The sequence below is a fragment of the Taudactylus pleione genome, unplaced genomic scaffold (genome assembly GCF_031769625.1).
Source record: "Taudactylus pleione unplaced genomic scaffold, aTauple2 ptg000093l, whole genome shotgun sequence".
Taxonomy (NCBI): domain Eukaryota; kingdom Metazoa; phylum Chordata; class Amphibia; order Anura; family Myobatrachidae; genus Taudactylus; species Taudactylus pleione.
The window spans coordinates 10731365-10758083 of NW_028284495.1; the positions used below are offsets into that span (position 1 = coordinate 10731365).

Consider the following 26719-nt stretch of genomic DNA (forward strand, 5'->3'; position numbering starts at 1 on the left):
GAAAATATTAAAAAAAAGGACAAACATGTAATGACCATAAAAACATAATACACAAATCTACAACATTATATACTAATGATCATACCTGTAATATACAAAAAATATTGCATATAGAAATGCCACCTCTTGTCTGTTAGTGGACATCAATGGTAGCAATGATATAACAATGTATATGTACATAAAGCACAAAGAGCACAGAAAAACCCCGCCTATATAGATCATAAGGCGACAAAAACAGATATATGTTCTAGTGTATCTGTATAATGGCTGGCGAGCTACATAAAGTAATCCTATAAACAACAAAAAAGATTAAAAGGATTAACTGCCCTATACATGACCCAAGCTGATACCTAATACACAATCCGCACCTTGCTAGAAACCAAGGGATGGGGATTTATGGAGTGCCGGGTCTTTCTTATGTATTCATATTGGTGACTGGAGTCATTTCTGCGAGGCTGTGGTTACGAACCAAGGCACCCTAAGCAAGTATATTTGCAATTTCTGCTGCTGCTGTTGTTCTCTGGAATATATATCATCTTTTTATATTTTTTAAAAAACACTTTTTTTTCAGTTTTGTGGTATAGATATACACATTGATATACCCCTTGTTTGCACAGTGCACCTTTTTTCTTTTTTGGTTGCACCTGGATTATAATATTTTGAAATTGATACAAGCACACTTGCACTTTATTGTTGTATTGCAATGGCTGCTAAAGTTCTGGAGGATTTGGAGGATGCTGCTAGTATGCTTATGTGTGATCACTACGAGACTTTTAGTTTTTCAGATATAGAGGCTGATCAAATTCTGCTCAAGGAACCCATGTTCGACACTAGTGTGGATACTTCCAATGAGGAATTATTCAGAGAGCTATTTAAACTGCATAAGAGACAAATCGATTTTTTGTATCATGGCAGGACTTTGTCGGACTATTTTAGGAATAAGCAGATCCCTCGGGGGTTTAGAGTTCACAACGTTCCTACTATTGGGCGGTACAGCATTCCCTTCTGCAAGAAGTGGATTGCTGTACTAAATAAATGCTCAATGGATTTAATCCTGTTAGTCATTGAAGAATCAACACGTGAATTAAATGACACCAAGGATAAACTTGATAAATTCGAACAGGAATTTCTTGACAAATTAAAGGAAGATTCCTCTGTTAAATGGCTTGATAAATTAAATAACCAAATGGAAGCTTATAAAAATGATTTACTTAAATATAAAAAGGAAAAACTTAAAAAAGTCCAACAAGACTATATGCACCACCGAGTATATCCCTGGTTGAATAATACCTCAAATACTAATAAAAAGCAGGGGAAAACTCCGTTTTTTAGAAGGCGAAAAGAACAAGGGGGTTATTCTAGCACGTCTGCTAGTGAAGTTGATGATTTTGTTAGCCTTCCCCCCAATACATCGGGCAGGGAGCTCCCTTTAGGGGTCAGCACCCGGGCAGGTGCCATCGCCCGGGGACAAAACCAACGAGGAGGGGTGGGCAATCCACGAGGCAGGCAAGGAGCCAGGCCACGGAGGAACAAAAAGGATTAATATTTAACCTGTCAACTAAGGAACTATCGGTAGCTGAACGATCTGTGCTGAGCAAAGGGCTCACGTTTATACCTACTTGTCTTCCTGATAGGTTCCAATGTAAAATTGACAACTATCGACTACATCGGTCTCTTAAACTAAAGGAATTTTTTGGTAAAAATCCCCTGACGGCCACACAATCTTTAATCCCCTCCCAGCTATTGAAAATAGGACATAGATCCAAGTTTGACCCTCCGTCGAACAATCCTTTCATTAAAGCATTTTGTAGGATGCTGGATTCAGCGATGGAGGCTAAACATGAACGGGTCCATCAAAATTTGACATATGAAGAAAGACAAGCCCTCAAATCATTGAGTAAACGCGAGGACATTGTAATACGCTCTGCGGATAAGGGCGGCTCTATAGTGGTGTGGGACACCATTGACTATAGAGCAGAATGTTTAAGACTTTTGTCTGATATTAATACGTACTGTATTCTGGACACGGATCCTACCTATACATATAAAAAAACTTTGGATGACATGCTTGAAGCTGCAGCCTTGTCTGGAATATTGTCTAGAGAAATATTGGTCAAGTTGTTGGTTGATTATCCGGTGGTTCCGGTGTTCTACGTGATTCCCAAAGTCCACAAGGACGCGCAGAGACCGCCTGGCAGACCCATTGTGTCTGCCAGGGGTTCTCTGTGTGAACCCATTTCCATTTATTTAGATGCGTATCTACAAAAATGTATACAGGACACAAGTACGCACCTTAGAGACTCTAGTGCTCTGTTGAAGAAATTGGTGGACTTGGGCCCTGTACCAGATAACATGTTGCTTATTACTCTTGACGTTACAAGCTTGTACACCTGCATTCCGCAAGTGGCGGGTGTGCAGGCTGTTAAAAGACTATTAGTGGGTAATCCTAAATACGAGGGCCCTGATATTGATTTTTTTCTATCTTTATTACAGTTTACATTAGAGCATAATTATTTTTTGTTCGATGGGCACTTTTACAATCAACGCACGGGATGTGCAATGGGCTCTGCTGTAGCCCCTTCCCTGGCAAACTCGTTCATGTGGGAAGTTGAATGCGATCTATTTTTTGGTAGAACAGAAATTTCTGAGAACATTTTGTTATACTATAGATACATAGACGACCTGATATTGTTCTGGACAGGTTCCGAACAAAGTTTTGATGCTCTTATTGATGTACACAATAATTCCTGTAGCCCTGTGAAATTCACGGTAACCAAAAGTACCACTCAGCTTAATTTTTTAGATATTAAGATAGAGGTAGATAATAACATGCTACACACCTCATTGTACACGAAACCTACAGATAGAAACACATTGCTTAAATATCAAAGCTTCCATCCATCCCCCACGGTGAGGGGTCTCCCATACTCTCAATTTTTGAGAGTATGCAGAGTGAATAGTAAACCTGAGGAAAGGGAGAGGCTATTAGATGTCATGTTAAAAAAGTTTTTACAGAGAGGTTACCCACTGAATTTATTGCAGGAGGTAAGGTCTAAAGCTGTTAGACTTAATAGGGATGAACTATTGACACCCAAAGCACCTAAAGTTTTGACCAAGGTTATACCATGGGTTAATCAGTATAGTGTCAAGAGTAAGCATACTAACCAGGTGGCAAAAAAATTGTGGCCACTGGTCTCTACTGACCCAGAATTACCTATGCTTTACTCATCTAAGATCATGCCGAGCTATACAAGGAATAGAAGCATTGGGGACTGGTTGGTCAAAACTGACATCACTGGTTTTAAAACATCTACCAATGAATCTACTGGTTTTTTGCAACGTAGGAAGGGTTGCTTTCGTTGCCTGGGGTGCACTACATGTAATTATTTGATTCCAGGAGAATTTATCTCCCACCCGTACACGGGCAAAAAATTTAAAATACAGTGGAATCTGAGTTGTACTTCCAGGTTTGTGGTGTACGTTCTGTCTTGCCCATGTGGGTTACACTACGTGGGCAAGACAGAACGTCAGTTCAAGGAGCGAATGGCTCAGCACAGGTCTGCTATCAGGGCGGCCCTATTGTCGGGACAAAGCGAACAGCCGGTGGCACGCCATTTTGCCAACTTAAAACACAGTATGGCGACATTGAGGTATCGCATTATAGACCATATCCCTGTGTCCATTAGGGGAGGCAATAGATCTAAAAAACTTTTACAAAGGGAAACCAAATGGATTTTCCGTTTGGATACTGTAGTCCCTAGGGGCCTTAATGAGTCATTAGGGATACATAACTTTTTATGATATGATGCTGAGTCTCCTTGGTTTCTAGCAAGGTGCGGATTGTGTATTAGGTATCAGCTTGGGTCATGTATAGGGCAGTTAATCCTTTTAATCTTTTTTGTTGTTTATAGGATTACTTTATGTAGCTCGCCAGCCATTATACAGATACACTAGCACATATATCTGTTTTTGTCGCCTTATGATCTATATAGGCGGGGTGTTTTTCTGTGCTCTTTGTGCTTTATGTATTGTACATATACATTGTTATATCATTGCTACCATTGATGTCCACTAACAGACAAGAGGTGGCATTTCTATATGCAATATTTTTTGTATATTACAGGTATGATCATTAGTATATAATGTTGTAGATTTGTGTATTATGTTTTTATGGTCATTACATGTTTGTCCTTTTTTTTAATATTTTCATATTTCCATATGGTTACACAATGTATTATTGTCTTGCATTTTTGTGGTCGGGCCACAAGATGGCAGCGTGGCCACCTTTGTGCAAGCAATTAACAAACACTTATGTTTCACTGTTTCCATTTTCACTTCATTGCACAAGCATATTATTAGCACTTTATAGCGCTATCCATTTGTTGGCTAGCGCTGATGGTATATTAATTATTCACACATAGGAGAGTTGTTGCACTATTAAGTGACTGTATCTTCCTCCGGGCAGTGGATGACGTCACTTCCGGTTCGCGGGTGCCGCGACCGGATGTGTGGGGTCCGTTTACCGGAGGTGGGCAGATCAGCTGCATTCACTCAGCACAGACACAGGTATTTAAGACCACTGTTATTGTATGTTATTTATCTGTATGTTCCTGAAGACGGGGTCTCCGTATCCCGAAACGTCGAAATAATTAAACGCTCTTTGTGAAGTCTCCTGAGTGCCGCTGTACCTATTGTGGACTATACAGAGGGGAGTGGTCTCCGCCTCACTGAGGGCACCTGGAGCCAGACATTTACCCAGCTGGGGATTTATGGAGTGCCGGGTCTTTCTTATGTATATATATATATATATATATATATATATATATTTGCAATAAAAACCCTGTTTTGGCGCTACCCTATAGAAGTCTATGGGCATCTACCCATCGCACTGGTGTGAGTGATCTGATTGGATCCCTCACAGTGTGTCCCGTAGCTGCCACATCACTCTGCGAATGCGCAGTGCTGATCGTATGTTAGTGCATATGCGATCAGTACAAATGCGATGTCTGGCGGTATGTACCGCCGTGTGTTAGTGCATCCCGCCCCTTGTATAGACCACACACATACATAACTAGTCACACTCCTGCGGCATTGGACACACCCACTGCGGCGCCATACAATAGGCCCTTCATAAATTTCAGCTCCAGGCCCATGTGGACCTTAATCTGGCACTGTCTTTTACAGTGCAAGTAAGGTTTTAAAAGTTGCCATGTGTACTGTATGTTATACTAACATGAAATACTGTACATGTCTAATGCGTTTACTGTCCTATATAACACCGGCAGTAGCTACTCATTAGGAAAGGATATTCTCCCCAGCACCTGCAAGTACCTGTTAGAGATGTTGCTGGCACACTTGAGGCGTTCGGTGTTTTACTGTAGTAGGAAGCAACTACACAAGGTTGATAATTAATTGTAAAGCAGTCAGCAGGCTCACATTATTTCAGAGGTCAGCTTTTTATTTAACTGTGTGATGTCTGACGAAGGGAACTCCTCACATAGGTCCCTGGAAATGTTATGCTTTGCAGTCACTGCTGGTATATAATGGTATCAGATGATTGTACATTGAGGTGCTGTGATCCTAAGGACTCATTTCTTTTATGCTGGTCACTCTGTAGAAGCCAATTCAGTATGTTTGGGGGAGAGGATAATGATATGTAATGCTTTTCTTTCTCAGATAATAGCTCACTGACTCTAACAGACAATAGATTATACCATTGTACAGGATATATGGAATGTATGTCCTTAGAGAAAAGTATTGTTTTGTCATTACCATGACATTTCAACATTGTTTGAATTGCACTGAAAACCCTAGAAGTTATTTTAAAGGCACTACATAGAGTATATGAGAGATTGTTCCTAGTGATTCTCCTATTAGGTGTCCATTGGACTGACCACTGTAAGCTTTATATTTTTGGGGCAGTTTTGTGACAGTAGCTTTTTTGAATTGTAAACACAAACCCCTTTCTATATTACAGACATGCTGATCGCGCTTCCACAGTCACATCGTTTATAGAAAGACAGGTTCTTGTTCCTGGGGACCTATTAAGGTTAGTAGATACTGGGCTAAGCCTGTATATGTATGGTATAAAGCTATTCATTTATGAAAACACATCACGCTAAATATAATGACCGCTGACTACAGTGCCTTCCAGCAGTGCACACACAACCGATCCAGAGGCGGCACTCCAGTATTAGATAATCAGTAAGTAAAAGTAACAAGCTATCTCTGGCATTTCACTTTAATCAGGCAAAATTTCATCAGGAATAAAAGTAGAAAACAAACACAACAAGATGTGTCCTCCTACAGTGTTACTCAAGTCGCCCCCCAAATAGCTCCTCTCACTGCGCCAGGTCCCGGGCAACACGGATGCGCCGAGTATCTTTCTCGTTCAAAATGTGCACTATATTCATATAAATAAAACAACTGGTAGCAACAATACTACATTACTGGCTTACACCGATCTATTTTATGTGCGACATTTGCATCTCTGTGTGCGACTGAAGGCCTGATTCAGAGATGAACACTAATGCAGTTTTCACGCAGATTGAGCGATTTGCCATTGTGAATGCGTATAAGTCACAGCGCGTGCATTGCGATTGCGGACGCACAGTGAATCCCATCACAAAGTGAGTGACAGGTTGTCATTGTTTGCTGGTGGTAACGGGGAGTGGTCAGAAAAACGCAGGCGTGCCTGTCAGTTTAAACACCGTTACATGAGCGTGCATATAATTAGCTCTACGTGTCAGAAAAGCACCCAAGGCTGCAACAGGTCAGACTTGCCCCAAGGGTAAGATGGCCGCCGATGTGTGTCGATATTTACGCAAGTATGCTTCATCGCATGCAGGTAAAAAGGCAGCACTGGGCGTCTTTATGCTCGGGTGGGCTTTGCTAAAATTAGAATATTTTTGCTGCTGTGTTGCAAATGTAGTCGTAGCTGCAATCACATTAGCGTACATCTCTGAATCAGGCCCTGAGTCTGAATCTGTGTAAAAAGGCTCCAATACAAGCAGACGGGGATTTTTCTTAAACTAAGTACCATTGCGCTTCATCTGCAACTTTGTAAACTAATTCTTGTGCGGTCAAAGTCGCATCTCTAGTACATTTTGGTACGCATTCAATTAGCAGCGGGGTTTACCCCGCGACTAATTGCCGGCCCAAATCCCTGTGGCACAGGGAAAAGCTATTCAATAAAATAGCATTATTCCCACAGCGAAAAATTGGGACTCACTGATTCCACGTAAACTGTTGAATCAATTCGTTTTTCCCCCAATTTGGTGTTTTTTACGCGGATTTTACCTCGCACCTCCATGAGCTGCGAGGTAAAGTCCGACTGCGGGGACTCGCGCACGGGGTTGTGGGGATTCGCGCGAGTGGGAACCCCGCTAATTGAATAGGTCCGGCGCGGCAATTAGCTGCGGGGGTTGCTAATTGAATATGCCCCTATGAGTGGTGTTTCACTGCGTCGTGAATAAGAGGCAAAATTTAAAGAAAACTACGGTACACTTCACCTTTTGGAGCATACCGTATATTTTATTACAAGTGATTCGCCCCCAGTGAGATGCACTCCGTGAACACTCACCACCTTACTCGGATGTGACATCACTGAGCTACAACATGCTCTGGAGAACAGGAGTGGCTGGACCCAGGCATACCTAACAACAAAAATAGTGACAATACCCTTCACCATAAAGCAACAATACAATAAAACCACAGAGGATTTGCTGACAAATACAACAACTCGTATATGCATGACATACTTATTGTCACATAAACTAACCTAATCATACCCTTTATGTAATATGCTGTAGAAAATTATATAATATATATATTTTTTTAAACCTATAGGGCAAGTTGTAATAAGGTTCGAGTTTTCCTAGTGAGACAAACTTTGACCATCTCGCACATTTAAAGGTCCGAGTTTGTCTCACAACTCTGCAAATGTTATAGCCTCCAAACTTGTGAGTTCGAAGCTAGCATTAAAAGGTCCGAGTTATACAGAAGCATTCACAGATCAGCATGAGATCCGTGAAGACTTCTGTGTGTAAAAAAAACAAACAAAAAAATCAATGTTGTGCGTACCCACCAACAAGCATAACCAGCTCCAGGCTCTGTAGAGCCTGTCCTGGTTCTTAAAATACAGGGGTCCCCTGTATTTTATGAACCAGCACAGGGACAAATTGATTAGGAGTTCCCTGTGTTTTCCATAACCACCACTGTACTTTCTAGCAGGGGTGTAATCCCACAGCCAGGGAACCCTTTCACTGAGTACCCCAGCCAAAGCATTACACCTGACTGCTAGTCAGCCCAGGCCAAGGATCCCTCGGGAGGTGAAGACCCCCCCATTAAAGGGGTTCCCCCACTCCAGGGCACCCCAGGCCTGGGCTTATAGCCCGGGGCTATCCCCTGCACCCCTGGCCGGTGGGTGCATGGTTGATTTGTGTAAATGTATGTGTAAAAAATAGAATTAATAATATTGTCTTTTGGTGGAGAACTAGAGGTCACAGCAAGCCTCCCCCGCATGCTGCTACTTGGAGAACCACAAGTACCAGCATGCAGGGCATTACGGGCCTGCTGGTACCTCTAGTTCACCTGCAAAAGAAATATACAAAAAAAACACTAGACACACACCGTTAACAGTAAAATTTTATTAAAGCAAACATGCACATTCATGCATACTCATCTATAATCCCTGTAGCTATTCACGTCCACTTGTCCAGTAGAATCCATGGCACCTGTAATAAAATGTTTCTGTCATGGTGTGTGTGTCTTGTGGTTTTTTTAATATATTTATTTTGCCTGCATGCTGGTGCTTGTGGTTCTTGCACGCTATTACATTTCCCGACTTGTATGCTCACGCTTCACTTTTTCCACATTTTGTTATGTTACAGCCTTATTCCAAAATAGAATAAATAATTTTTTGTCCTCAAAATTCTACACACAATACCCCATAATGACAACGTGTACAAAGTTTTTTTGAGATTTTTGCAAATCTAATTAAAGAAAAAAAAAAAACACTAAGAAATCACATGTACACATAAGTATTCACAACCTTTACTCAGTACTTTGTTGGTGCACCTTTGGCAGCAATTACAGCCTCAAGTCTTTTTGAATATGATGCCACAAGCATGGCACACCTATCTTTGGGCAGTTTTGCCCATTCCTCTTTGCAGCACCTCTCAAGCTCCATCAAATTGGATGGGAAGCCATTTTCAGATCTCTCCAGAGATGTTCAATCGGATTCAAGTCTGGGCTCTGGCTGGGCCACTCAAGGACATTCACAGAGTTACATTCACAGAGATGTCCTGAAGTCACTCCTTTGATATCTTGGCTGTGTGCTGAGGGTCATTGTCCTGCTGAAAGATGAACCGTCGCCCCAGTCTGAGGTCAAGAGCACTCTGGAGCAGGTTTTCATCCAGGATGTCTCTGTACATTGCTGCATTTATCTTTCCCTCTATCCTGACTAGTCTCCCAGTTCCTGCTGCTGAAAAACATCCCCACAGCATGATGCTGCCACCTCCATGCTTCACTGTAGGGATGGTATTGGCCTGGTGATGAGCGGTGCCTGGTTTCCTTCAAACATAGCGGCTGGCATTCACAACAAAGAGTTCAATCTTTGTCTTTCATGGTCTGAGAGTCCTTCAGGTGCATTTTGGCAAACTCCAGGGAGGCTGCCATGTACTTTTTACTAAGGAGTGGCTTCTGTCTGGCCAGTCTACCATACAGGCCTGAATGGTGGATTGCTGTAGAGATGGTTTTCCTTCTGGAAGGTTCTCCTCTCTCCTCAGAGGAATGCTGTAGCTCTGACAGAGTGACCATCGGTTTCTTGGTCACCTCCCTGACTAGGGCCCTTGTCCCCCTTTCGCTTAGTTTAGATGACCGGCCAACTCTAGGAAGAGTCCTGTTGGTTCCGAACTTCTTCCATTTACGGATGACATAGGCCACTGTACTCATTGGGACCTTCAAAGCAGCAGATATTTTTCTGTACCCTTCCCCAAATTTGTGCCTCGAGACAATACTGTCTCGGGGTCTACAGACAATTCTTTGGACTTCATGCTTGGTTTGTGCTCTGACATGCACTGTCAAGTGTTGGACCTTTATATAGACAGGTGTATGTCTTTCAAAATCATGTCCAATCAACTGAATTTACTACAGGTGGACTCAAATTAAACTGTAGGAATATCTCAAGGATGATCAGTGGAAACAGGATGTACCTGAGCTCAATTTTGAACTTCATGGCAAAGGCCGTGGATACTTACGTACATGTGATTTCTTAAGCTGCATACACACACAACGATTTTGTAAATGAACGATTTTAGTAAACTATTTTCATTCATTTTTTTCAAGGGAAAAATGAACGAAAATAGTTTACTAAAATCGTTCATTTACTAAATGTGATGAATTATTTTTTTGAACTACAAACGATTTTTGCATATTCCCTTAATGAAAATTGTTAATTGTTTACAAACGTGAACGCGCATGAATGACAATTGTTCATTGTTTTAACTTAGAAAGTGAACAATGTTTTTCAACGATTGAACGATATCGTTAACGATAATCGTTCAAAAAATCGTTGTGTGTGTGTGTGTGTGTGTGTGTGTGTGTGTGTGTGTGTGCACCTTTTTAGTGTTTTTTTTTTTTTTAATTACATTTTCAAAAATCACAAAAAAAACTTTTTACACGTTGTCATTATGGGGTATTGTGTATAGAATGTTGAGGACAAAAATGAATTTATTCCATTTTGGAATAAGGCTGTAACATAACAAAATGTGGAAAAAGTGAAGCGTTGTGAATACTTTTCGGATGCACTGTAAATATTCTGATATTCCCAATCCCGCAAGTCTAAATGATAACTAGGGGCAACCCTTATGTTCATCAGCAGTATCTCCAGTTACATAGATCTCCAAAAACATATTATTTTTGAGTAAATATAAATTAAATTAAGAGTTATGCTAGACTTACCTTTGTTAACTCTATTTCTTCGAAGTCCATAGGGTCCACAGGGATACCATGGTGTGTGTGTGGTTGGAGAGATCCTGGCAACAAATAGTCAAAGCTTTAGCTCCCAGGATGCACCAGTCCTCCTTCACATATACCACGCCCCCAGCCACAGCCAGACCGTTTTGTAAACAAGCCCAAGGCAGGAGAGAGGGGAAGGAAGAACAGCACAAACGAGGAACACTCTCAAAGAAGATGAGGGAATCGGTGACCAAGAGAAAAATACCCAATGAAGCCAGGTGCGTCATGGTGGGTGTCCTGTGGACCCTATGGACTTCGAATAAATAGAGTTAACAAAGGTAAGTCTACCATAACTCTTAATTTCTTCTTCAGGGTCCATAGAAATCCACAGGGATACCATAGGGATGTCCTAAAGCAGTTTCCCCTAAGGATGGGGACGCTCCTGATCAGAAAGGAGAATCCGGTGCCTAAAGGAAGTATCCGGAGAGGCAATGGTGTCAAAGGCGTAGAACCTGAGAAAGGTGTGGACCACATGGCTGCCCTGCACAAATGTTCAGCAAAAGTGCCACGTCGAATGTCCACGATGGTCCCACAGACAGAGTAGAATGTGCTGTAACCGTGTGTGGAACACGGAGATTAGCTTGCGTGTAAGCCTGAGAGATTGTCACAAGGAGCCATCGAGCTAGAGTCTGTTTGCTGGCCAGCCCCGCTTGTGAAAGCTATACAACACAAAGAGAGAATCCAATTTCCTAAAGGAGTTGGTATGATCCACATAGATCCGAAGAGCATGAACCAAATCCAGGGAGGCTTCACCTGCAGAGAAGTCCGAGGACTGAAAGACCGGAACCACAATCTCTTCATTCAAATGGAACCGGGATACCACTTTAGGAAGGATAACCAGCCCGGGTACGTAGGACAGCTCTGTCCGGATGAAAAATCAAAAATGGGGAAGTACAGGAGAGCGCTGCCATGTCAGATACCCTGCGGGTAGAGGAGATAGCGAGGAGAAAAAACATCTTTTCCGTCAGCCACTTGAGGTCTACTGTGTCCAGAGGTTCAAACGGAGGAGCCTGTAGAGCCCAGAGAAACCTGTTGAGGGATTTGAAATTCAGAATAGGCGGATGAGACCCGTTGGGCTTCTGAACCAAAAAAAGAGTGGAATAAAAACCAGTTCCCGGGCCCTGATGGGGACTTGTACAAACAAATTGCTGGAGAGGAAGACCCCGAAAGGTGAGGGCGTACCCGTGAGAGACCAGGTGTCCGCAGTTGTTTGACGCCATGAGTCGGTGAACCAAAGAAATCTACCTCCAACCCTAGGGTTCCCCAGGAAGAGGCCCGCCCCATTTGTCTCCAGACTTGGGTATTTAACGTCTGGCCGCCCAAGGCTACTTGGATCGCGGCTTTGCGGTCTTGTGAGAACTAGGCTGTCTGGGAAAAGACACTACTTTTGCCTTACCTTGAGGACGAAAGGACCTAAAGGAGAACGTTTTAGGCCTAGGCGAAGCTGCTGATGGCAAAAAAAAGCAGATTTAAAGGCTGCCACGAATTTGTCCAACTCTGTGCCAAACAGCATATCTCCAGAGAAGGGTAAGGATTAGAGGGCTTTCTTGGATTCTGCATCTGCTTTCCAGCATCGTTGCCAAAGGACACGGCGATCATCGCACGAAGCACGTTGGCGGCTACTAGTGGAGACCGGCAGGAAGAATATTGTATTCAGCGGCACCATCTGCATAACACACCACCCGCCCGTGGCTCAGAACAGTAACATCATCACCATCGGCCGGCCAAACTAGTCACGCCGCAGAGTAAAGTAGCACTGACGGGAGAAACCAGCATGAAGAATACTCCAGCCGGGACCCAAAAAACAGGATCGAGGTGCCGCTATCAATTGAAGATAGTGGTAGGGACAGTTAGCATTGGACTTGTATGGTGTGAACACCACTTACACCAACATCATATACCTGGTCTCCACAAACACATCAAGAAATAAAGCTATAAAATTTTAAGGATTGACATACACATTTTCTTTGTTTCTAACCTTTTTTATTTTTCAGGTGCCACTAACACTATTAGCGCTCATTTACATATGTTGAATCTCTTTTGCAATATTGAGTTTATATTATCTTAGCGCGATTACATTAATCCCTTTTCATTGGGGGTACAGACCTAGCAGGCTGTAACAGCTGTGGGTTCCCCATGGTGGGAGGCTGATAAGCGGTCTACTAGCTGCGTCATAACCTGTGACAAGGATGACACCTAAGGTGGCTCCTCGACAGGGGCTGGGAAGGTGTACTGTTGTGGTGGAGCATAACAGTTAGCACACAGACTGTCCTGCACAGAATACTGAAGGGACAAGCCCGCTGAACAGGATCTGCAAGTAACCAGCACAGGGGCCGCAGCCTCCTGTTTACCTTTGCCTTTAGGCATAGCAATAACCAGCAAGCAGCACAAGATCAGTGTATAGCTAGTAATGCAATGTGACACCCTTCACAAATACAGGTAAATGTGAAGTAATATAGAACCCCTACACACCTGGTAGTTAAAGGCTTAAGACAAAACCGCAGGGATAGATATACAGTAACTGGAGTGTCAGAAAAATTTATAGTATATCACCACAGCAGCTAGCACAAGTCACATACACTGCATATAAATATATGTGCAATGGATGCTGAATCAACTACTCAAGCCTTAATAGGCTGATAGGATTGAGAGCTGTATAACCTGGCTCCGGGGAGAGGTATACAGGGAGACTGGACACAAATCTCCTGAGACCTGTAGCTTCAGAAAATCCCCAAGCAATGACTGCTGAGCGTCTCATATAGGGAGGAGGGTGAGAAGGAGCAGCTCAGAGGCGGGAAACCACTTGTGAGGGATCGTGGTCTGGGGGGGGAGAGCTTACCTCCCCACTGCTGTATCAACCGCTGGGTGCCCTGGGCTGATAAATGGTCCCCAACATCAGACTGAACTGACCCGGTGGTCTAGTGGGGGTGCGGACGAACCAGGCACCCCACTACAGTGCCACCCGGCTGGTCTCCACAACCGTAAGTAAGGACCGCATAAACACACGATTCCCTGCAAGCTGGGAATCGCCTTACCTGTCTTCTCGATTTGTCTGGCTGCAGCACTGGGTTCCAGTGGAGCAGCTAGCCTAGCACCATTGGCGCCCGCCGCAATCACCGGACTGCTCACTGGTGTTGCGGCATCGGCGGGGGTAGTTGAAGCAGTAGCGCAGGCACCCATTAGGATGCCTCGCTGCTTGCTCTGATGAAAAAAATAAATAAAATAAATAATAAAAGTAAAGCTTGGGGCTGCTAACCGCAGTCCCCCGTCTAAAAGGTGCGACCGGCCCTATCGGCACCAAACGAAAAACTGTCTGGCTGGGGCGGGGTATTTGTGGAGGAGGACCGGTGTATTCTGGGAGCTAAAGCTTTGACTGTTTGGTGCACGGATCGAACCAACCACACACACCCCATGGTATCCCTGTGGATCCCTATGGACCCTGAAGAAGAAATGGAATTATGAACTGAATTGACATTGGTTAAATTGCCGCAGGTCATAAAGCCTGCACATCTCTTAACCCAAAGGATTGTGGACCTCATTCAGAGCCAATCGCTTGCTGCAAGCGATCGCTCTGAATGAGGACGGCCGCTTACTTTTTTAAGTGCCGCCTCCTGGTCGATGGCTAGGCTGTGGGTTACCACCCACAGCTCTTGCGATCGACCAGGGTGATGGTCGCGATGGTCAAGACCATCGGAGCTTGCAACGAGACCCTAAGGTTGGGTCTCGTCAACCGCAAGCCCCAGGGAGCTTCCTGCTCTGATTGAGCAGGAAGCTCCCCACTGACATCATTGCTGATGTCAGTGGGGCCGCCCCCAAACGGCAAGCGTTCTGTCGCCTCCATTTGGCCGGCCACGCCCCCTGCTCGTCTCCCAAACGGGGCGAGCTGTCACTCACCATCGACAACTCACCCCCTTTGGTGCGAGACCCGTAGCGACGGAGCGCCCGTCGCTAGCCGGGTCTCGCGCATGCGCACGTCGGAGCCGGCTCCGACGTGCGCATGCTCAGTGGGGAAACATCGACCCGGTTGCGAGCGCTCAGCACTTGCGACCGGGTCCGAATGACCCCCTGTGTCCTCTGAAAGGATGGTTTCAATTGATTGCAAAATAGCAGTAGAATACTTTGTAGGGAATAACATACCCTAACCAAGGGTTATAAATGAAGCACTAGACCAGGGGTAGCCAACCTCTGTCCTCGAGAGCTACTATTAGTTCACGTTTTCTAGACCACCTAGCAGGCGCACAGGTGTAGTCATTACTCACTAACACATTTGAAAAGATCCCCAGGTGGAGCTAATTATTTCACTTGCAATTCTGTTTAGAGACCTGGAAAACATGCACTGTTGGTAGCTCTCGAGGACCAGGGTTGGCTACCCCTGCACTAGACCGTAAACTAGATGAGCTGTGAACTAGCTTATTCCTGATATAATTATTGACCTTCCTAAAAGGGAGAACATTTATGTATTTTTGCAATATTGTAAAATAAAAAAAATAAACATTTGTGGGAACCTCATATACAAATTATACAAAATAATCAAATTGATACTTGCAAATGTATAGACATTTTAAATCCCTAGTTAATAATGTATATATAAAAACAGTACAACAAACCACTGAATATGGATTAAGGGTTGGGTACGGGATGCCGGCGGTCAAAATCCAGACACCTGTCTGTAGGTATCCTAACTCTCCCTCCCTAGTGCCCAAACCTAACCTCCACCTCCCCGTACCCTAAACCTAACCCTCCCCCTAACCTCGCTACTAACCTTCGGGATGCCGGTGCCACAATTCTGACAGGTGTCGGAATTCCGGCGACCAGCATTCTAAACGCTGGCATCCACTTTTGCGGGTTTATTTACCGTATCCTGGATTAAGAGGCTTCGAAAGTATGCGAAAGTTTGAAAGAATTCAGAGGAGGTTGGCCCAGAATTAATGAATAGTATAGTGTGTATTGTTCAACAAAAGGAATCTTTAGTCATTAAATATAATGCACTCACTTAAAATGTGTATAGGAAATGCCTTGGTCAAAAGTGTGTATGGTGTAATCCTCTGTGTTTTAGCTTTTGTGTGTAACAAAAAACGGAAAGTCAAAACGTTTTCTTCTATATATAATAGTAATGTATGGTAGAAATATTTATAAGTGAAATCTATATCTATGAAAATATGGGTATCACTTAGGAAATGTCTTTTAGCAGCCTATCCAGCTCCTTTTTTTTTTTTTTCTTTTGAGTTTTATTGGATGGACACAAATTTATACACACAGGCGTTTATACCTAGAGAACTGTTGTGCAAAGTTTTTTGTGCACTTTGTAGGTGAGTACATTAATTACTGAGGGTTTCTTTGTTGAATGATATACACTAAATTCTTCTCATTTATTTTTGTGCATCCGCTTGCTCAGGATTCCTTCACGTTTTCACATCTTAAATGTATTGTAAATGTATTGCCAACACCACCGACACCCTACTATTAGGGTGAGGAGGCATGCAGAGAGCTTGTTGATCTACCTGGTGTCTCACAGGTGGGGACAACTTTCGGTACTTGTGTACATAAAGTACACATGTACCATTTAAAACATTCATTGGGTTCTCTCTGCAATGAGTCCGTAAAGTACACAAGTACCACTGAATTTATTAAATCTGTATTTTTCTACACCGTGATGATTTTTATTCATCATAAGTAAGTCTTAATGGTTTCTGCTTATGCCATCTTGTGTAAATATGCAGAGCAGTGGTATGTGTGTGTGTATATATACAGTATGTATATGTGTGTATATATATATATATACATATATATAAAAATGTGTTTTGTTTTGCAGGAGAGCCTTTGTCAAGATGAGCACAGCCCCTCAAGCATTTTTGGCTCTGCGCTCCCACTTTGCCCGCTCTCATGCTTTGCTCTGTATAAGCCATTGGATTCTTGGCATTGGAGATCGACACCTGTCCAACTTTATGGTCAATATGGAAACTGGTGGAATGATAGGCATTGACTTTGGTTATGCTTTTGGTACTGCCACACAGGTAAGCTAAACCATGAGAATTAATCGTGTACATGTGACATTTTTCATTGGGATGAACTGTTTTAGTGACCATAATTAGTTTACCAAAAGTTAAAGCTCCTCCTCCTCTATACTTCTGCAGCTTGCCAGGATCTTCAAATTTTTTTAATATGCCTTTTAAAATAAAAATTAGATAATCACTTTTTATTTTTCTTACATGACATATTTCTCTGTATCGGCAGACATGTTTTATCTCATCATCAACAGCATCCCTACAGCCAGTGGGATGCCTGAAGTAGGTACCGCAGAAAAGTCCTGTCCTTCTGGATGGCAGCCATCCCTTTGGTGCAGGTCCCTTGGGGGGAGGTAATGTTCATCTTCAATACTTTTCTGCCTCATTGGCAGATTTCCTTCACTGTGGCAAGCTTGCTCATAGAGACAGTAGCAGCTATTGTTTTTGTCCCCTTTTACAATGTTGACCTGCAGCTGTTCTTTATGTCTTCACTCATATTTATGTTATGTCTGGGAAGGGGAGTATGTCCAGGACTAATCCTGGGGCAGGGGCAAATATTTTTGCCTGCCCCAAAAGCCATGTCAGTTTGACCTGTGCCCAATCTGTGGCAGCCAGTGAGGCAAAATACCAACTTATACACTCACCTTTGAGGGGGTCTAGATGGCATGGGCAGCCTGGACAAGATGATGATGCTGAGCTCATGCAGCTTGCTTCACTTTTATGAGGATAAGCAGGGATCTCCCCTTCTCAGCTGCTACCTTGTGAGCCTTGGGGACTAAAACCTATTTTTTTGCTCCTCGTCTGCTCCTTGAGCCAGCTTGGACTCACTGTCTGGCAAAGTCAGTGCATGGTCTGGTTAAGGTGTTATCTTTTTTTGAAAAGTGTTATGGAATATGCCACCACTTCTAGACTTTGCAAATAAGTACTGTATGATGGGTTTACAGCAACCAGGGAAATTCCATGACTGCAGCACATCATCAACTTTTTATCTGGGACCAGTGGTTCCATTCGACCAGAGACTCCTGAGTGAAAGGAATCATAAATGAGGTAAACATGGAGTTCCTGATATCAAAATGCACAAAGGAAAGTGTTTTTCTCTTTGATAAGCCTTTTAGTTTTTGAACTCCTTAGGCATAGCTGTTCAAGTCCCAGAATGTCAGAGTTATGGTTTTTACTCAAATGTCTTTGTGGTCTAGAAGCTGAAAGTATGAAGCTTGAGGTATGACTATCATTGCGTTCCTCAATAATCTGTTGCTTAAGTTGGGCTTCCCAGTCTTGCTGGAGGCTTATGTTATTGGATTGACTAATACTTTAAAATGTCATGATTGAATCTTCATCTACAAAAAGTCCAACTGGACAATAGTATATGGCCGTCTTGGAGCTGCTGGTGCCCATCAGCAGTAGTTCTAGCCAGAGGACAAGATCTTCTCGCTACTTATATTGTTCATATTCGCTTAGGAATTGACCTCTGTGCATGAAAGTCTTGGGTCTCAACATTTGAAGTGGCACAATTTTCAAGGTTCCACTTGAGGGAATTTTAAATTGATCTAATTTCAAAGTAGAACAAATGTAACTTTCATCTGACCAACACTTTATCAGACTGTCTCCAAAAATGGGGCAGTCTCTTCGCCGGTGGCTGAGGTGTGACTACCTCAATAGGGGCCACTCTTTCGCAGTATGGAATTTGGATGCCAGACTTTCCTCAGCAGGCAGCCCTTTCACCCAGCATTTTATAAACACACAGGGCCTCAAAATATTGACATAATGCTATCTTAGCTGAACGCCAAGGTGGAGATCTTGTGCTTTTTCGAAGGCGTTGGTGGTAGATTTCAAGTTGGTACCTTGAAACTTTCATCTAATTTACTTGTTCGCTCTTGTAGCAATTCTTCAGCAAGTGTAAAAAAAAAAAAAAAAAGGTAAAAAGATCAGGTGCCTACTAGACTAGGGCTGTTATGTTGGCAACCTTTTTTTCACCAAAATTTTACTTGGCTGGCTTGTACTCATTGTTGAAACCATGATCTGTGGAGATCAGGGCTTTTTAACAGCTTGATTCTGACTATGCTCAGGTCTAGGAAGAATTTGTCATAAAGCTATACTTGTCCAGTGTTTCTCTGGTAGTAGACTAATAACTTTAAAAAATATATATTTTATTGTTAGGAGAACAGCATATTCAATACTGAACATGAGAATCATCAAAAACACAATAAAACAGACATATAGAAGTAACATAGCAAGATATGCACATATGTTTGCAGTAAATAAATCCACATAGGCAACAACTGTACACAAAGAAATTAATCACATATATAATTAGTGGGCTGGTTAAAGTTAGAATGGTGGTCAGAAGGGAAGGCCATTGTTAAGATCTTCCAAATTAAACCATGATGTGAGTTGGAAGCATCTCCACAGAGAGTCTTTAAGTGACAGCGATAAATTATGAACGTAACGCAACCAGGTGCCACCAAACTTTTCTGTAAGCCCTTCCTTATTGGTGGACGTCCCTGTCCAGTCCATTGTAAACAATAGACTAGTGGCTGTCTAACTCTTTCCTCAGGACCCCACACAGTTCACATTTTCTAGGTCACCCAGCAGGTGCACAGGTGAATTCATTACTCACTGACACATTTTAAAAGATCCGCAGGTGGAGCTAATTATTTCACTTGTGATTCTGTGAGGAGACCTGGAATACATGCACTCTTTGGGGTCCTGAGGACCGACTTTGAGAACCTGTGTAATAGACTACTAATTTTAAACATTTCCCATGTTTTCAAAGTACTACAGATCCCTGGATGTAACTTTTAGTTTTATTGTGTTTTCCCAGCATCATATGGTCTAATGATTTGATGAATTTGCTTCGATAAAATAAATATAATAGAAGCAAAAACAGAGCAACAATAAAAAAAATAATGGCAGCTCAAATTAAGGGGCCCATACATCACCAATATAAAAAAAAAAAACAATGTACAGATTCTGTAATTTTGTTTCTCCCCTGCTTTAAAGATTCCACAATCCACCAATCTGTTCCCATATATTACAGATATTTTTCAGTGATTTGCAGATTACTTTCAGCAAATCACAGATCTCCCAAACTTGAAAGGCCCATCATTTTACTAGTAACGGCCGGTAAATCAGCTGATTGTCTCCATAAACTACCAATCAATATCCTGCACTGATTTCTGAAATTCAACATGTTGTACAACCTGATTTACCGATTCCGATCACGTATACATTCTACCCCATGTGCACCTTTATTTCTCTCTTCTATTTCCTTTTGCTGTATTCAGCTTGGTTTATTCACAATATATGTACACAACGCGGGGGAGAGCCTGCGAGTAGCCCAGCATCTCCGGGAGCGCAGGGCACGCCCACAGAGTGATGAAAATTAGGGTGTGATACGAGGCCACGCCCCTTTTACGGACGCACAAGAAGTCTCGTTTAGCACTCCATGTGCTGTGTGTGTGTGTATGTGTATATATATATATATATATATATATATACACACATACATATGTATGTGTATGTGTATATATATATATATATATATATATATATATAGTATTTTGCAAAAATTTTTTAGAACCCCTGTTGCACCCATCAAATTGAAAGTGTAATAATTACATATACAGTCCGCCTTTGTATCCTCAAGCAGAATATTTATCTATACAGTGGTTGAACTTACTAGACCCAGTTGGGAAAACACTTGATACTTCATTCTCCTCTCCCTCCAATAGGATTTCTGGAGTACTCAGAAAATTTCACCTTCGCAGAAGAAAAATAGGATCCTAGCATATTAATCTTTTTTTTTCTTTTTTTTTTTTTAAAACCATAACAACAAATAACGGTATTATTAGAAATGCATTCAATATAATTAAAAATTGCAGGTTAATTTATCCTCTGGGAGTTTATTAATATAAACTCATGTCACAAATACCTGATTTCTGCAGATTGACGGCATGTAACAAAAACAAGCATTAGGCGTTCTGTATCCCCCTGCTGGTGTTTTTGTTTTCAATCTCTTCTGACCAGTTGCAGCTCAGTGTACCACGCAGTGCATTTTCATATAGAAATACTTTTTCAAGCAGATCTGCAGTTGCTTCTCTGGGATAATTTTAGATATTTTTTTTCTCCAAGACATGGTTTTAGCTCAAACCTAAATGACACAGATGTAGTAATAGTATGGCCAATTAAATGCAATCAACTACTTTATTCTAATGGAAGCAGTAATGCTGCATTTACTTTTGCAATCATGGCTTCCTCATGTTTTTTTATCTGTTGGGTTTTTTTCGCATGAGATTAGGTTTTTCAAACTTCAGGATATGATTAAATCTATATAATGCTTAATTGTTTCCTGATATGTAAACCCCCCCCCACAGATTTGGAACAGATTTCAAATCTATAGTCATTGTTTTTTTAAATTACCAAGTATCTATAACTGTATAAAGAAAAATAGATACATTTATATGTTAACATTTATTGTATATAATATACTGTCCTTGGGGTACTATTATGTAAGCCAGTGGTTCCTAAACTTTCTTGAATCATGGTGCCCTAGGGAATCCGCATTCTTTTCATGGCACCCCTAGGCCAAAAGTTTTTACTTTGATGTGAGTCTCATGGTTTTATATGGATTTGAAAAGTTGGCAGTAAAATTCAAATAATGTAATTTAGAGCTTCAATATTTATAAATTTAATGTTTTTGCTAATGATTACTTAATGTTTTTTTTAATTATTATTATTTCAATACATGCCAATAACTTTCCAATGTTTGTGAATAAATATTACCCAGTATCAAATAACGCTAGAATTAGCTGGTCATATAAAGATCTAACACAGTACACATTGGGGAGATGCAGTCACCTGTCACAATGCCTTTTTCTATTTTTTTGTTTTAGTTTTTGGCTGTTCCAGAACTGATTCCGTTCCGCCTAACACGGCAGATAATAAATCTGATGTTGCCCATGAAGGAGACTGGATTATTTGATTCTGTGATGGTACATGCTTTACGGGCCTATCGAAGGAATCCTGACCTCCTCATTAGCACAATGGATGTGTTTGTAAAGGAGCCCTCGATAGACTGGAAGGTACAGTAATCCTTGGGTGTGGATCATTAGGTCTACTGTAAATAGACAATGTTTGGGTAGACAGTGGAAGATAAACAGGCAATAGGTCGACACACTAAAGGTCGACTAGTAATATGGTGGACAGGTACTGAAGGTCGACACACAAATCGTCGACACATGTTTTTTTGGGTTTTTTTTCTAGCCCTAATCTTCACCCTATTCCTAACCCTCCTGTAAGTGTCTAACCTTCCCTCTTGCTGCCTAACCCTAAGTGTCGGAGTAAGTGCTTAACTCTAATCCTGACCATAAAAAACAAAAACATGTATCGACCATATGTGTGTCGACCTAATGACCATGTTAACCTTCAGTACCTGTCGGCCTTCTTACTAGTCCACCTTTAGTGTGTCGACCTTCAGACCCTGTCGACCTACTGCCTGTCTATCTTCCATTGTCTACCCATACATTGTTTATCTATTTACTGTAGACCTAATGACCGGATTCCTTAATCCTTTTTAGTCTGCGTTAGAATATTATCCTGGTGATTAAATAAATAAACTAAGACATGGGAAATTGTAGAGGTTAATAGAATAATGGTACACTAGTGTTTGTTGTAAATTTACACAATAGACTTTGCTGCAAAAGTATGAGAGCTGGTGGTACCTCAAAGCTGCGCTGTGACACAGCCGTACACTGATGACCGTGACCTAAGCGCGGTACACCTGATGTTCTCACAATTCCCTTTCTTGAAATCAACTATTTAGTCCCTGATTGGTTTCTTTAAAGTAGATTCCTAGGATCCTTATCTGAAGCATTCTTTTTATTGAGATCCCGGTGCTAATACTCATCACCAATTTCCCCAGAGAGGTATTATTACTTTTGGGGTTATAGTGCCTCATTAATGCTTCACTAGCAATTAGGTGTGGTGCCTGATTAATCTTCCTTGCTGTTAATGGGTCATGGAGCGTGACAGTGGGGTTTAGTGCTTGAATAATGTTTTCCTGCATTTGGGCTATGTTGTTAGATGTAATCTTCTGGGACATAATCTGTAATTAAACTTACTATTTTCTTCTTCAGGGTCCATAGGATCCAGAGGGATACCATTGGGATATTATGGTTGGAGAGATCCAGGCACCAAACCGTTAAAGCTTCAGCTCCCAGGATGCCTCGTGTCCTCCTCCATATATACTCCGCCCTTAGCCATAGGCCTTCAGTTGTTCGTTTGGTGCAGCAGGATCAAGACTCACCTTTGAAACAGGGACTGCACAGACAGTCCTAAGCTTTTTTTTTTTATAGTTTATTGTATGTCTTTGGGTTGGCAGTACTTAGCGTCGCGTCTGAATTAAGACGCGTATACTGCGACTCCATCTACCTCCGCCGGGCCACAATACCAGTAACTGGGCTGGTGATTTTGGGAGGGTCGCGGCTGAGCTTGCTAACAACAATGCTGCGACCTGGACTGCAACCGGACGCACGTAGATGTCAGGTAAGGTGGTTCCCCGCTTACGGGGAATCGCGCGCTGCAGTCTTTGCTTCTGGTGTCAGAGACGCATAAATAGCCACTGCAGTCAGGGCCTGGGATTGCCCGCATCCTCACTACACCACCGGGGCCTTATCGTCTGACGCCGGGATTCGGCAGCAGACGCTGGCTGGTTAACGCAGCTTAGGAGAGGTAGTCGCTCCTCCGGCAGCTTCTCCCCAGACCCTACAAAGGGTTTTGCGCGTCTCAAGAGGGTTTGGGTCAGTCTCCTTGTATACCTCTCCCGTGTTTATGGTATACAGGGCTCTATAGCCTACCATTCCTGGTGTTTGTGTAGTTGATTTAGAGTCCATTGTAATTATATTACATATGCATTGTATGTGACTGTTTGCTAGCTGCTATTGACATGGTCTTTTATTTCTGTCTGCCAATTATAACTATCACTATTTTTTCTTTCCATCCTTTGGGGTGGAGATTTTTCTTTGAGTACTTCACATTCATTTGAGATTTGTGATGGCTGTCACATAGCATTGCATTTATTACCTTTATCAACATATCTAAAGATAAAGGGAAACAGGAGGGGGAGCCCCCTGTACTGGTTTCATGTAAATCATGTATGGTCTATGTGTCCTTTTAGGACGTAAAGGATGGTTTGTGTGTTGTCTCTTATAAAGAACCAACTCACCAGTCCAGTTTACCTGTCTCTGGACAAGAGCCATCTTTGATATCCTCTTTGTCTCAGGTAATCTATATGGCTGCTCCCACAATGCCTCTTTGGATGGGGTATCCACAGCATGCTTTGTTTGCATCGCCAATGCATCTGTCCTGATAAGATGTCAGAGTATGGCACCATCTAATTTTGAAAGCAGACCGGTAGTGACTAAGGCACCTAAGCGCAAGTTATATTTTTATCAGTCTACTCAACATATGGATTCAGAAGCATCATCAGAGGAATCAGATGATGCGCAAGGTTCTTCTCCAGGGTCTAGCTCTGGGAAGGAGGACCATTCGTCCACAGTGGATGTTCCTTCTTTGGTGACGACGGTTAAATCAATCCTAGATATTCAGCTCATTGTAAGAGGGCTCCAATGTTTAATCACCATCGGAAGGTGGTCAAGACAGAGTTTCCTGTATCTGAACTTCTCACTGAGCTTATGGATGAGGAATGGGGTTGAGCTTATGGATGAGGAATGGGGTAACCCAGATAAACGATTTTATATGAATAAAAGAATAACATCGTTGTTAACCCTTTCCCAGCTTCTGTATGTACTAAGCGGGAGGTACAGTACCTCCTACTGTGGATGCTCATGTAACGCATTTAATCAGAAATGCTACATTGCCTATTCCGTCAGCATCTTCTCTGAAGGATTCCACAGATAAGAAAATTGAAGCATGTCTTAAGGAAATATTTTCATCATCTGGAGCTGTTACTCATCCAGCTATGGCTGGAGCCTGGGTAGCCAAAGCTGTTGAAGATCAGATGGGAGCATTGGAAGACACTCTACCAGATGCTACCAGAGAACAGAGGATGTATATCTCCCACATAGGAAGCGTTTTCCTATCTGGGAGGAGCTGCTGTAGATGCTGGAATTTTAGCTTCTAAAGCATCAGCAGCTTCAATAGTGGCATGCAGGGCCCTTTGGTTAAGATCCTGGAAAGCTGATACAGGATCAAAGAGGGCGCTAGAAGTCTTACCTTTTTTGGAGCAGATTTGGATAAATATATGGCTACTCTGGTGGCTTCAAAATCAGCAGGGCTGCCATCTACAGCGACTATAAAGTCTAAGCAGGTTTCTTTTCGGTCCTCTCGTCCTCAGGGACGAGCAAGGGAACAGTCTTCCTCTAGGTCGACTAGTTTTCGCAAGACAACAAGGCGACAAACTAAGAGGTTTGGCCTGCCAAGTTGTCCAGCTTCTAAACCGGATGACAAACCTTCGGCCTTGTTGGGCGGGCCTCTTCCTTGTGGGATCCCAGGGTGGCATCAAACAACAACAGATGCCTGGGTCCGAGAAGTGGTCTCTCAGGGGTATGCCCTTACTTTTAGGAGGCATCCTCCCCAGAAATTCTTTTGCACAGATCCTCCATTAGATGTGGTCTAGGCCTCGACTTTCAGGAAGCCATTCACTCCCTGCTACAGGCAGAGGTAATAATCCCGGTTCCTGTGTCGCAACAGAGACGGGTTATTATTCCAATCTATTTCTGGTTCAGAAACCGAATGGAGCTTATCACCCTATACTAAATCTGAAAACCCTCAACAAGTTTATCCATGTACCCAAGTTTCAGATGAAAACTCTCCGGTCATTTATTTTGGCAATGGAGCCCAGGGGATTACATGGTTTCCCTGGACATTCAGGATGTATATCTGCATGTTCCTATTAAACCATTCCACCAACAATTTTTACGGTTTGCTATCCTTCAGCAGCATTACCAATTTCAGGCTCTACCCTTTGGCCTATCTACAGCTCCCCGGGTACCAAAATAATGGCAGTCATGACTGTCTATCTCCGCATCAGGGAGTTCCGGAATTCTGCCATATCTGGACAACATTCTAATATTGGCACAGACCGGTTGTTTTACAAAGCCATCTTCAAAAGACCATAACCTGCTTACGAAAGCATGGCTGGATAATCAATTGGAAGAAATCTCCAACACAGCAGATGGTACATCTGGGATTCTTGGACACAAACGGTGTTTCTGCCAGAGGACAAGATTGTGGTGCTGTCATTAAGAATACGCAAGCGAAGGGTATCCATTCTGTTAGCAATGCAGGTCATGGGATCAATGGTATCCACCTTCGACATGGTTGTGTATGCTCCAGTTCCATTTCAGGCCCCTGCAATAGTTGATTCTCTCCAAGTGGAACGGACAGTATCATCTAATAAGGTCTTAGAGGATCATTCTCACTCCAGAGGTTCGTCACTCTCTCCAGTGGTGGCTGAGAAAGGATCATCTGAACAAAGGGCGCCCATTCTGGATTCCAAATTGGGTGCTTCTCACCACAGACGCCAGTTTTCCTGGATGGGGGGGGGGGGGGCAGTGACAGGTCATCACACCTTTCAGGGAAGATGGACAAATCAGGAAAGTCATCTGCCAATAAACATTCTGGAACTGCGAGCAGTGTACAAGGCACTTATCATGGCACGGGACTTGCTCCAGGGC

General features: G+C 42.6%; 1 protein-coding gene across 1 annotated transcript in view; it reads left to right on the forward strand.

Moving 5' to 3' along the window:
* The window catches only part of PRKDC (protein kinase, DNA-activated, catalytic subunit), a 418309-nt gene that overhangs the window by 383698 nt on the left and 7892 nt on the right, over window positions 1–26719 (forward strand). The window contains exons 82-84 of the mRNA XM_088469547.1: window positions 5978–6049; window positions 16832–17033; window positions 21917–22105. Of these exons, the coding sequence (XP_088325673.1) occupies window positions 5978–6049; window positions 16832–17033; window positions 21917–22105 (463 nt within the window). The remainder of the gene's footprint in view (window positions 1–5977; window positions 6050–16831; window positions 17034–21916; window positions 22106–26719) is intronic.